This window comes from Mastigoproctus giganteus, chromosome 3 (genome assembly GCF_048544385.1).
Source record: "Mastigoproctus giganteus isolate SK-2022 chromosome 3, ASM4854438v1, whole genome shotgun sequence".
NCBI lineage: Eukaryota > Metazoa > Arthropoda > Arachnida > Uropygi > Thelyphonidae > Mastigoproctus > Mastigoproctus giganteus.
In genome coordinates this window covers 171206044-171220218 of record NC_143577.1, presented here as the reverse complement: position 1 = coordinate 171220218, position 14175 = coordinate 171206044, and the positions used below count along the sequence as shown (strand labels likewise).

Here is a 14175-nt window from a genome sequence, read left to right as displayed (position 1 = left end):
AAGGTAGGCAGGGTTGTCAAGGACACTACTGACACTATGCTGCTGCAACAGGATCTGGAAAGGTTGAGCAGATGGGCTGAGAGGTGGAAAATGAAGTATAACATTGACAAATGTAAAGTACTACACATGGGAAACAGCAACCTCAGAGCAACGTATCAACTCTGTGATACTACACTGACAGTGGTAGAGAATGAAAGGGACCTGGGGGTGGTTGTGCAGGCAGATATGAAGTTCTCTGAGCAGTGCAGATGGGCTGCAAGAGTAGCTCATGGTGTATTGTCAATGATATATAGGAATTTTTCTAGCAGGGATAAGTAGGTGCTTATTCCCTTGTATAAGGCAATGGTCAGGCCACACCTAGAGTACTGTATACAGATCTGGAAGCCTCATTTCAAGAAGGATGTAGAGCTGCTGGAACGAGTACAGAGAAGGGCAACAAGATTAGTGAATGGAACAAAGGGGTGCTCTTACGAAGAAAGGCTTAAGTTTTGCAAATTACAGTGTCTGGAGACTAGGCACCAGCGAGGTGATCTGATAGAAGTGTATAAAGCCTTGAATGGTTTGAGCATGCTCAATGCTGATGGGATTCTTCCTCTCGCTCAGAATAATCACCTGAGAGGGCATAAATTCAAATTGAGGAAAGACAGATGTAGGATAGACGTGCGGAAATTTGCCTTTAGCCAGCGGGTGGTTGGTTGGTGGAACAGACTTCCATCCCTTGTCGTGGAAGTTGATAGCTTAAATAAGTTTAAGGCTCAGCTGGACAGGTATTTTGAACGAACAGAGGGGTGAAGTGGAAGTGGTTTCTTTTTTTTTTTTATTTATTTATTTTTTTGGCTGATGCTGCATAAGCTTGCTTTCTTGCATCAAATGCCTCTACTAATGCTAATGCTAATGCATATGTTTAGCAGTAACCCAAGAGAAACATACTGATTGTGTGGTACGACACTCAGGGAGGTGGAGAATGAAAAAGACCTGTGGGTAATTGGGCTGTCGGATATGAAGTTCTCTAAGCAGTGCAGATGGACTGCCAGAGCAGGTCATGGAGTTTTGTTAATGACATATAGGAATTTTGCTAGCAGAGACAAGGAGGCAGTTATACTGTTGTATAAGGCAGTGGTCAGGCCAAACCTTGAGTACTGTGTATAGGTCTGTAGGCCTCATTTTAGGAACAAGGTAGAGTTGCTAGAACAAGTACTGAGAAGAGCAACAAGATTAGCGAAAGGAACAGAGGGGTTCTCTCCAGGAGAGGCTTAAATTTTATAATTTGCAGCATCTGGAGACTAGGCAACTTGAGGTGATCTGATTGAGGTGTACAAGGCCTTGAATGGTTTGAGCAAGCTCAATACTGATGGGATACTTTCACTTGCTGAGATTAAGAACCTGAGGGGGGCATAGATTGAAATTGAACAAAGACAGTTGTAGAATAGATGTGTGGAAATTTGCCTTTAGCTAGCAGATAGTTGATTGCTGGAACAGACTTCCTTCTGTTTTTGTGGAAGTTGATAGCTTAAATAAATTTAAGGCTGAAGTAGACAAACATTTGGCGTGACCAGATGGATGAAATGGGAAGTGTGTATTTTTTTTTTTTTTGGCTGATGTTGTATAAGCGTCCTTTCTTGCATCATATGTCTCAACTAATGCTAATCCTAATAAAGTCAGTCCTCGTATAACATCGTAGTTGTATTCCTAGAAACCATCCTGTAATGCAAAATCGTGCAATATAAATAACAGGCTTTATGAGAAAAATAGGGTTAGGTGCCGACCCAAAATATGTAAGTATGTAAAATACTTAACATATTTTATTACGATCTTTACGTAATGAAATATTGCTAATGCTTTTGCTTTTATCATAAGCTAACTTGTTCCTGATCTCTTCTTTGTTTGATCTTCTATACAAACATCCCATCTCTTCCAATTCTTTGTGTCGATTTAATGTCTTTTGTTACACTTTGAGTTGGTCCTGCTATAAAATTTGCTTTTATTTTCCCTGCATTCTTTTTAATTGTTCTCAATGGTTAGGTTATGTTATTTCCTAACATAACCTTAAAGTTTAAGGTAGGAAATAAGATTTCCTAATTTCGTCTTTTATGCCAACATGTCAATCAATATATCATTCTTGACTTCTATTGCCACTACCGATAACACTCACTGTCTGTTTACAATGTTGGGAGAAACTGCAGTAGCAGCAAATCAGTTTGTCCAGCAAGTTACCCATAGTTTGCCATGCTTCTTGTGTTGGCTTTCTTTACCTTAGACACTGTTCTTTTTCTCTCTGAACCTGCAGTATCTTCGTGAAATTGCATCGGCAATGGTGTGGTTTGAGAAGATGAATCCTGACAGCAAACGATTCTTAAAAGTTTTTTTGTTTGCTACAAAGAATTCTACAATGAAAAGAAAAAGCCACTGTCTAGTTATTTATTAAAATGTTCTTTCATAAAGTTGAGCAGGTGACCCCTTGTAAATCACCACAGCCCTTACCCTCCGTAGCAGAGTACTTATCAGCTGAAGACATCGATTCTGGCAACAATGCTCGAGAGGTAAAACTTACTGACATTACGCATGTCTCCTCTCTTTTTTGGCATTTTATAATTTTGATATTTTTTTAAATTGCATGCTTTTGTAATTTTTCCTGCACATCAGATAAAAAATTGAATAATCACAATAAATAATTCTATTTACATGTTCATCGAACATTTCTTTTTTGATTCAATCAATTCAGCGAGAACAGTGATTTTTGATTCAATCAATTCAGCGAGTGGCGTGTGCTGCACAGCATGGGGGAAATTCCGACTTATGCAGCATTCCGCGGAATGCAACCCTTATGTAAGTAGGGGAGTTCCTGTATTTGAATACTCTCATACATCCAAGCGTATTTCCACCTCCACCCATACACAGACTCAGCCATACATTTATTTAAATGCAGCCAAATGCACTCATCAGGGGCTCACATCTGGTGATTATGGGCATGGCATACCCAGGGTCCTGAGCTGGATATCATCATTCTTCTCTTTCTTGGTGATTCCCTTCTACTTCTGACTCTCTCTCTCTCTCTCTCTCTCTCTCTCTCTCTCTCTCGGGGTAATTCAGAAATTTTTTTTTTTGGCTGGTGCAGCATAAGCCTCAGGCTTCCTTGCACCATATAGTTAATAATAATAATCTCACCAACAATTTACTCATACATATATATTATTTTTAGCCATATGATTTTTATTAACATTATGCTTTTATTGATTGAGAAATTAAGTGATTTTTTTTTTTTCAAAACCTCACTAGTTTTTATCATGGTGATACTTGTCCATTACTGGTAACATATAGTTGATACTTAGTGAAGATACCAATTCCCCTTTTGTACTTTACCAACATAAAAGACATCTTCAAATGAGCCATTACTGTGACAGTTCAGCAATATCATTCTACTATATTTTTGTTTAAAGTTTTCTTTTGGGCAGCCACATTATTACAGAGAAAAAGTACCTGTATAAGCATATGTTGTTTTGGAGATGTGAAGTACAAAACAGAGTTTCAGAATTGTTATTCATTTGTTTAGAGTTCCTTGACCATTCTGTTTGCTAGTTATTATTTGGCTATGAAGGAGAATCAAGAAATGAGAAATAAATATGATCCTTATTGTAAGGTGCAAATGGTACATCTGGCTTTACAAAACCCTAAGTCAAATGGACATCTTACTTCCAAAATGCTTTCTTCTGCATTTCTTTTCACAAATTAGAAATAGGGTTTGGATGACTATGGAAAAGGGCATGGCCCAACTTCTGAATAATGCCTTAGATACAATATAATTCATATCATTCCTTATAAAATTCCAAAAAGCAATTAATTTGGATTCATCTTTGTAATTAAAAAAATAATAATAATAAATGCTCTATTTGTATTTGATCTAGAATTGTTTATATGTGTAATATAACTTGACAAACTTTAAATTAGGACCTAAAACTGCTTAAAGGAACTTTGTATATGAAAACAAAAGTTAAAAGACAAATTTAAAATGAAAAAAATAGAAATTACATTTTTTTTTATTGGTTAGCTTCTGTTCATAATGCAGACTTTAAAATGGAAACCCACATCTGGAAAAGGAAACTCCAGCAATCAGCAGTACTGCTAGAAGAGCTTACTTGCTAACCCAGAGGTAATTCATGAGAACGTAGCAAAAAAAATAATTAAGAACTAAGATTGAGATGTTTCATCATAATTATTTTTAATTATGATGTAACATCTCAGCTTCTTCATTTTGTTTAATCTCAAAAGTTTTTTAGTTATCCAGGGTTTCCCATCCTCTATTAACACTGACAAAACTCTAATCCACAGATCTTATCAATTTGTGAAGAACTGGTAATTAAGGAAATCTGGAACTTTTAATTTTAGTTGTGTGTTTAAAACTTTTCATTAGTAAAAAGTTTAAATTGGTTTAAAGTTTTAAATGTTTAGAGTATTAAATAAAAAAGTTTTTGATACCAGTATACATATAAGTAAATGTTAATACTAAATGGTGATGTTTACCAATTTGACATTATAATTGAACTGGTTTTCATTCCATGCTTAAGTTACCAAGAAAACCTAATAAAAATGGTTTCTACAGACTATTTTTGAATATTTTATTATTTATACAAAATTTAAGATTTTCTAATTTTTTTTTGTTTATACAGAGGAACTAGAACTATGGAGAAAAGGGCAGCTTCAAAATGATGATGATGACGATGATGATAAAGAAGATGCAGCTCCTAATTTAACCCTTTCAACTGATGATTCTATTGGAGAAGGTTTGTTCTCTTTTTATTATTAACAATTTATTAATGTGAAAAACTGCAAACAGAGAGTATAAAGATTGCTTTACAGAGATACTAAAAATGTAACAGAGTATATCAGGTTTATTTATGCAACCTCTTGTTGTCATACTTCATTACAAAATGCAAATGTGAACACAGAAATAGACATGATTGTACTTGGTTTGTTTTTGTATGAACTAAAACAGTATAGAGAATGATGCTTCCTAGCAGTCTCTTGTCCACTTATATACAAATGCCATCTTGTGCTGATCAATCTGAACACGTCTTGAAGTTCTTGGTTAATGATCATACTAGAAATATTGATGACCAGTGATTGAGAGTAGTTTGTTTGGTTTGGGATTTATTAGGTGCATCGGCTGCATTGGCAACTATGGCCCTAGTCCGCCATTTGAGAGAGGCATATGTTAAATAAATAAATATATTTCATATGTAAATAAATAGTATAAAAAATACAATTATAAAAAAATATATAAAGAAGCTCTTGCTACTTTTAATATTAGATTAACCAGTGATTACAAACCTTACAGTAATAAAACATGCATTGATATTTTTACATATTTTATTGACAACATGAAAGAAGAGTATGAAACAAATTTGTGCGTGATGGAAATTTTGAAACAAATTTATGTGTGATGGAGAAGAATGGATGCCATTTTTGAACTTAGCATAAAGGAATTACTAAAGGACAAATATGTATATATATAAGTCCAGTTTAGTCACATCGTGAAACTTGTAGGTTGGTATGCAGAATTCCTTCCTTGATATCTAATTAATGAGTATTTTGTAACCAGTTTGCCTAGTATTTAGATTTTTTTCTCTCATGTTGGATGCAGTGTTTTTTTTCTTTTCTTTTTTATTTTAATTCAACGATCTATCTATCTATCTATCTATCTATAATCAAAATCTCTCTTACCAATTCATGTTGGACACGTGCTTTCGAGCTCCTGCCTTTATGCTCCTTTTCGACATTTGTCTGCGAGAACAACAGTCAAGACTTGTATTGTTTGATTCCTCTTCGAAAGAGCTTTCAAGTAGTAATAATTTTGTGTGTGTAGATTTAGTGGAGTTTGAGTTAGGTTAGATTTTAATTTTTCAACTTTAGCCAAGGAAGGCTGGATATTCTGGTAACGACTTATTCCACACCCCACCCACCACATCAATTGCCTCCATCTATGGCCAGAGAAGGTCAAGCAACCACAATAGCGGAACCTACAGCTACTGCCAGCAGTGACCCTGACACTGGAAGCCATACCCTGAGGGAACAGGTGAATATCTTAAGGTCAAAAAGGTCAGTAACTGTTAATACTTATGCTAATGCCATATCTAATGGATTACGTTTGCCACCAGCAAAAACCCCTCTCTCGTGACCAACCATAGTACATACACGGTCGAACAATGCTCCAACAAATGAAGCAACCTCTATCTCTTCCCAGGAAAATGGAATAGTAATCTTTGCTACCAAGGAAAAGCCCCCTTTAGAGCAGTACCTTACAGCAGTCGCAGAAAAAGTACCTCTGAAAAATATTACTCACGCCTCCTATGTGGCGGGAACTGTGCAGGTGTATTTCAGCCACCCCTCGTGGGTGCAAATTATCCTGAAAAACGGAATAGACATCGGTCTTCATCACCTGGAAGCGGTGCCAATTGCCTTAGCACCAACAAAAGTTATGATATCAAACATCCCATCTGAAATTCCTCCTCAATTTCTGAGAGGAATTTTATCCGAATACATATCTGTTACCGGGAAAATACGCACGCTCTCTGCAGCAACCACGAAACCAGAATTTTCGCATATAAAAAGCTTCCACAGGCAAGCACTTATGCACTTCACCAACAATGATGCAGCAAACATCTCAAAATTCATCAATGCCGATTTAATCGGAATCACTTACACCTTTTATACCTCCATTTCCTCTCAATGTTTCTTCTGCCATGAAGAGGGCCACATCAGGAAAAACTGCCCACGTATCTCTGCCTCCACTGAAAGTAATACCAAAATTCAGGTGGCACCAACCAGGGTCAGGCCAGATCCACAAAGCGAGCTGACTGCTGGAAACAATGGGGATACAGAAGAAACCACCAAACAGTCTGATCTGCTTCTCACACAAAGCATGTCGGAAAAAGAAAATTCAAAGATCACAGAGGACCAGGACATACTACTTTCAGAAGACCCACCAACTGAAACATGAGGGTTTTCTCGGATCAAACCCCAAGGCAGTCCATATCCAAAGTCACAAAACACAAAAAAGACAACGGATACCCTGGTAGGAAAACAGCCAACCACTAACCAAAACAACAGGAAGGATGAAAAGAAGTACAGAATGCCACATAAGTCAAACAGTCAGATCCCAAATAAGCCCATCATGCATGGAAATAAATAAGCAGGTAGCAACCACCCACAACTCAAATGAAAAACTTGAATTTCTGGAGGCAGAAGAAGAGAACAACCGTGATTCCCATTATTCAGATGCTTCAGAGGATGAGGACAGGGAAAGAAACTTTCCCTTCATTAAAGGCCCTTTAACTGTGGAAAAACAATGTCCCTTTCTAAGGGAAGTTTGCGGCTCTCCACAGAAGCTGGTGACAGCTCTGAAGTTCACCACTAACATGCCAGAGCTGATCTCATGACTTAAAGATCTGTATTCTAAACTAAAAGGAAAAAAGGACAGGGCAGATGTAAATAGATCCAAGTGTCTATACTACTTGATTAACAGGCTGGAACAATAATAGCATCAATCACAATGCTAACTGCTCTCAAAATTTGCAAAACCTTTACCATTATTTCTGTAGATAATTAGGACATTTAACATGTTGTCACTTAATGCAAGAGGATGCTCCTCTGCATTGCGCAATAAAGTGGCCCTTGACCAGGTCGAAAGACATCATGCCAACCTACTCTTCCTGCAAGAAACAAATATTAAAGCAGACACAATGTCATCTTTGAAATGAGCAGACTGGCCATATGTATTCCATCATTCTCCAACCCACCAACATCATGGAGCAGGAGTGAGTATCGGCTTTCATTGTAAGTTTGCCTGTAAACTCAATGTGATAGCAGAGATCACTGGCAACGCAATTTGCCCCACCCTGGATACACCCAAAAGGAAACCCTGCATATCTTTAACATCTATATGCTACAGCAGGACCAACTTGCTATTCAAATAACCAATTTCATACAGAACCATCTTTCTGCAAAACAGGCCCCTCCATAGCCAGGTGGGTAGGAGCAGCAATGTGTAGCTTCTTGATTAGATTGGGATTCGAGCCTGTAATCACCAAATATGGAAGATGCATAAAGGTCATGGAATGACCACCGATTATCCCTGGAGCAATATGGCCTTAGTTGCTAATGTTCCAAAAAAAAAAACCAACCAAATAAATAAAATCTCTCTGCAGTAGATCAGGAACATATAATTCTTGCTGGCAATTTCAACTGCACTCTTGATCCAGAAATGGACAGAGTGTGATGCATCGAGAATTGCCCAATCTTATTCAACAACCTGCAGGCCTTGGTAAACAACAATGAACTGATCAATGCATTTAGGCACCAGTGCCCAGAAGAAAAGTCCTACACCTGGAGATCAGCAAATACAGCATCAGGAAGGATTCCTTACCAAGCCCGATTGGACAGATACTACATCCCAAAACACACCATGCCCCTGGTCAGAAGCATCACACATATCCCATCTTATATCTCAGATCACTCTTTTGTCAAACTGCAACTCTCCTTCTCACCCAATTACTTCAAAAGTGGAGGTGCTTATTGGACATTCAACAATAGCCTTCTTCAAGACAGAATATATCTCTAAACTATGACCCGATATCCAACCTTACCCAATTCAAAGACAGATTGGAACACGTGGTGGCCAAGGTTTAAAAGTCAAATGAGATCATTCTCACAAATCTACAGCCATCAGAAGAGCCAACAAAAGCATTTTAACCTCTACGAACTTGAGCAAAGACTGAAGCAACTACCACCTGATAGTCTGGCCGATCAGTCAATACTACAGGCCATTCAAACTCACTTGGAACACACAGCCAAAGACGCCCTACTGAGATCAAGACATGACCATATAACTCTCTCGGATGCTCTAACCAAATACTTTTTCTCATTAGAATGGAGACATCACAAAGCAACCACCTTCACTGCCATTTAGCTGTGATCTTAGCATTAGCATTAGCATTAGTAGAGGCATATGATGCAAGAAAGCAAGCTTATTCAGCATCAGTCAAAAAAAAAAAAAAAAAACCCAACCACTACTCCCATTTCACCCCTCCATTCGTTCGAAATACCTGTCCAGCTGAGCCTTAAATTTGTTCAGGCTATCAACTTCAACAACAAGCGATGGGAGTCTATTCCACAAACCAACTGCCCGCTGGCTAAAGGCAAATTTCCGCACATCTATCCGACATCCGTCCTTCCTCAATTTGAATTTATGCCCTCTCAGGTGATTATTCTGAGCAAGAGGAAGAATCCCATCGGCATTGAGCATGCTCAAGCCATTCAAAGCCTTATACACCTCTATCAGATCACCTCGCCGATGCCTAGTCTCCAGGCTCTGTAATTTGCAAAACTTAAGCCTTTCTTCGTAAGAGCAACCCTTTGTTCCATTCACTAATCTTGTGGCCCTTCTCTGTACTCGTTACAGCAGCTCTACATCCTTCTTGAAATGAGGCCCTCCAGACCTGTATACAGTACTCAAGGTGTGGCCTGACCAATGCCTTATACAAGGGAATAATCACATCCCTGTCCCTGCTAGAAAAATTCCTGTATATCATTGACAAGACACCATGAGCTACTCTTGCAGCTCGTCTGCACTGCTCAGAGAACTTCATATCTGCCTGCACAATTACCCCCAGGTCCTTTTCATTCTCTACGACTGTCAGCGTAGTACCACAGTGTTGATACGTTGATCTGGGGTTACTGTTTCCCATATGTAGTACTTTACATTTGTCAAGGTTAAACTTCATTTGCCACCTCTCAGCCCATCTGCTCAACCTTTCCAGATCCTGTTGCAGCAGCATAGTATCAGTAGTGTCCTTAACAACCCTGCCAACCTTGGTATCGTCTGCAAACTTGGACATTAAGCTTGATACACCATCATCAATATCATTTATAAATACAGAAAACAACAATGGACCCAACACTGAACCCTGAGGAACTCCGCTAATAACATTAGTCCACGTTGAGCAGTGTCCATTGATTACCACTCTCTGTCTTCTGCCACTCAACCATCCCTTTATCCATAGCAGCAATTTGCCTCCAATGCCACACTTCTCCAATTTGTGCAGCAGTCTTCCATGCGCAACAGTATCAAAAGCCTTTCTAAGGTCCAAATATATAATATCAAAGTTATTCCCTGCATCCAGTTCTTTTGTGACTACATCATAGTATCCAATCAAATTGGTCAGACAAGACCTGCCCTTAACAAAACCATGCTGTGTCTGAGCTATAACTGAATTCTTGTCCAGATGATCCTGCAGTGCTTCTTTAACCAGTGTCTCCATTAATTTTCCTGGAACCGAAGTTAAACTAACAGGTCTATAATTACTTGTGTCAGCCTTTGATTCTCCTTTGTGAATTGGGGTTACATTTGCACATCTCCAGTCCATGGGTACCTCCCCTGAGTCCAAAGAAGCTCTCATAATTATGGCTAGGGGTTTGCTTACTTCCTTTGCTGCCTCCTTTAATATAACTGGATAGATCCCATCCACCCCGGGTGCCTTTTTTATGTTTATCCTCAACAATTTCTCCTCCACTTTCCTCTCAGTTATTAGAAAATCATCTAGCTTACTGCCAATGTTTACTTCACCTACGACATTCCCCTTCCTGAATAACTCCTCATGTGTGAATGTAGATGCAAAATACTCGTTTAGATTGTTAGCCACCTGAGCTGGATCCTCAACTGTTGAACCATCAACATCCAGTGGACCAATCTGATTCATCCCTTTCCTTCTTGAGTTTAAATAGGTAAAGAACTCTTTTCTGTTTTTCTTTGCATCCTTTGCCAAGGATTTCTCATAATCTGCCTTTGCCTGCCTAATCTCCTTTGTGACTTGGTTACAGACCAACTTATATCTATCATAAGCTTCCATGTCACCCATTAATTTGTATGTATCCCATGCATTTTTCTTCTCTGCCATATGTCTCATTAGTTCATCTGACAACCATTTAGCCCTGAACCTTGAACAATATTTCTTGGTTGGTATGTAAAGCCTGGTAGCTTCCAAGATTAGTTCCTTGAATGCTTCCCATTTTGAATTTGCTGTTGGTAACATCATCAGTTGGTCCCGCTGTATAGAATTTAAATACTGTCTCAGACCATCATAGTCGCCTTTACGAAAGCAAAAACCCTTCCCTTTACCTCTGATGGTAGTTACCTCCTTGAGTAAATCCCACTTCAGCACACTGTGATCACTGCCACCCAGTGGTTCCTTTATCTGCAGATTCCTAATGCATGAAGAATCACTACTGGTAATCAGATCAAGAGTATTTCTCCCTCTAGTTGCCTCCTGAACATGCTGGTGTAGAAAACAATCATCCAATAAATCCACAAAAGCCTTGCTAGTGTGTGAGTGACCAACCCACAAATTCCAGTCAATATCTGGGAAATTAAAATCCCCCATTATAAGATTCTCTGATTTACTGGCCCATTCTATTTCCCTGTACAGTATCTTATTATACTCATCAGAGTCATTAGGCCTATAGCACACTCCTACTCTCAATTTTGATTTACCTATGCTTATGTCACACCAAACTGACTCGACACTGCCCTGTCCATCAATGTTGACTGGCTTCACTTCCTTGGATTTTATGTGTTTTTTAACTAATAGCATAACCCCTCCTCCCCTCCTGTCCTGTCTATCCTTTCTATACACATTGTACTCCCCAAATTCCAGTTCTGCATTCCTTATATCTGTGTGACACCACGTCTCTGATATCCCAACAATATCTGCCTTTGATGTTTTGAGCAATACCTCAAATTCATCAAATTTATTTACTAAACTCCTAGCATTGGTGTACACGCAAGTATACCTGCACCTATTTCTATTCTTAGCTACCCTAACACAACCCATGTGTTTACTTGTACCGCAATGACTTCCAGCAGTCTCTGAAATATCCTGCATCTTGTTTTTCAGGCTTCTGCTCATTCCAATAGAAGCAGTGCAAGAATCTCTTTCACCTCTGCCAGTGGCTACTGTTAATCCATTAGTCTTTGTCTCCCCCCAAACTAGCAGTTTTCCGACCCACCTAACACTGCCTCGATAGTATCAGCAAATATTCTTGCACCCTTTCTATTTAAGTGTATCCCATCCCTGTAGAAGCAATCTCTCCTGTTAACAAGTACATTCCAGGCTGAAAAAAATTCTTCCCCTTGAGCCTTGCACAATCTTTCCAGGGCCGAATTGATCGACAAGGCTCTCATCATATACTCCCTCCTATCGTGTCTGGGCAGAATTGCAGACACTTTCAAAGTCAACCCTACTTCACGGCTTTTTTTCAACAGTGAAAATCTTCTCTGAAGTAACCAGATTTTATCAAGAAATATACAGTTCCCAAGAAACCTCTACAAAGGCAACCGGGGAAATCCTTTTGGGACTCAAAAAAAATCCACCCAACAGTCCAACCCAGGATAGAGAAACCAATCACTCTAAAAGAACCTACAGCAGCATGCAAAGCACTTCCCAAAAATAAATCTCCAGGTCTGGACAGACTAACTTCAGAATTCTTCCAAACCTTCTGGAATCAACTGGGAGTGCTTCTCTTACAAATACTTGAAGAAGCACAATCCCACGGTCTACCAGATTCAGTCACTACCTGTGTCGCACGACTGATACCCAAGAAAGGAGATCGCACAAACCTCCAAAACTGGTATTTTCCAAGGCCATTGCCAATAGACTAAAATCCACACTTCTTGATATCATCGGTCACCAACAGACATACTCAGTACCAGGAAGATCCCAACACAACAATCTTCATTTGATCCGTGACCTTCTTTCTCTCCATTGCAAACAGATAACAGGAATTTCTAGCACTAATTAGCCTTGATGAGGAAAAGGCTTTCGACAGAGTTGAACACTGCTACCTGCTTGAAACGCTGAAAGCATTTGGATACGGGCCCTACATCATCCGAACTATCCATCTGCTTTACAAGGATGCCAAATTCTGCTTGAAAGTCAATAACCAGCTTACCCGCAACTTTCCTTACTCCAGAGGGATAAAACAAGGCTGCCCTCTCTCTGGGCAACTGTACACAATTGCCATTGAACCTTTCCTCAATAAAATTGCCACTAGTCTACAATTCCGATGAACACTGCTACCAGAGCCTCACCTTAAAATAATCTACTCAGCATATGCTGATGATGTCACAATTGTAATTCGCCACAATAGTGAGTTTGAAAACATTCAAAAGTCTCACGATCTCTATGCCCAAGCATCAGGTGCCAAATTGAACCACTAAGACCAGCAGTCTCTGGGCTGGCAACTGGAAAACCAGAACTGACTTCCCCATCCAATGTACATGGTCTAGCGACAGAAATATCTAGGTGTGAATTTAGGCAATACCCTCCTTTTCTCCCAGAAGAACTGGCCCGAACTGCTGAGCCGTTTCAACAGGGTGCTTGGAAAATGGAGAAGAGTGTGCGTGCAACATCTTCATTAAGAGGGAGAGTGCTTGTGATCAACCAGCTGATGACAAGCATTCTCTGGCACACCTTCAAAGTTCTCACTCTGCCTAGTGACTTCCTCCACCAAATCCAAGCATCTATCTGAAGCTTCCTTTGGAACAAGACCAACTGGATGCCCTTCTGCCAGCTCCTCACTCACAGGGTACAGGGGCTGGTCTCTCTTGAAGACAAAATCACAGCCTTCAAGATCACCTTTCTTCTAAAGATGTTGCAAATGAAAAACTCATATTCTACTAGCAACTGTCACAAGAGACCTCTCTCTCTGTCAACAATCTTAAGAATGGACATGGCGCCAGCAACCCTAAAACTACCTTTCTTCTACAAAGATAGGTGCCTCCGTAGCCAGGTGGGAAGGAGCAGCAGTGCGTAGCACACGCTTCTTGATTAGACTGGGGTTCGAGCCCGTCACCACCAAATACGGAGAATGCGGAAAGGTCAGGGAATGGCCACCGCATATTCCCGGAGCAATATGGCTTTAGTTGTTAATGCTCCTAAAAACCAAATAACAACATCTACAAAGACGCACTGCACTGCAACGCTGGAAGAAGATTAACTTTCACCACACTCTTGAGGGAGCATCACTTCCCGCAATACTCTCAGAACCACTCTTCTACAATAAAAGAATAACAGACCCCACAACTGATGACTACCTCGTTCTTCCTATGTGGAACTGGGCAGGAAT

At 39.5% G+C, this 14175-nt stretch overlaps 1 protein-coding gene across 1 annotated transcript in view; it reads left to right on the top strand.

Moving 5' to 3' along the window:
• The window catches only part of LOC150088409 (1-phosphatidylinositol 4,5-bisphosphate phosphodiesterase-like), a 754578-nt gene that overhangs the window by 360829 nt on the left and 379574 nt on the right, over positions 1-14175 (top strand). Inside the window, exon 17 of the mRNA XM_090370149.1 lies at positions 4665-4778. Coding sequence (XP_090226275.1) covers positions 4665-4778 — 114 coding nt within the window. The remainder of the gene's footprint in view (positions 1-4664; positions 4779-14175) is intronic.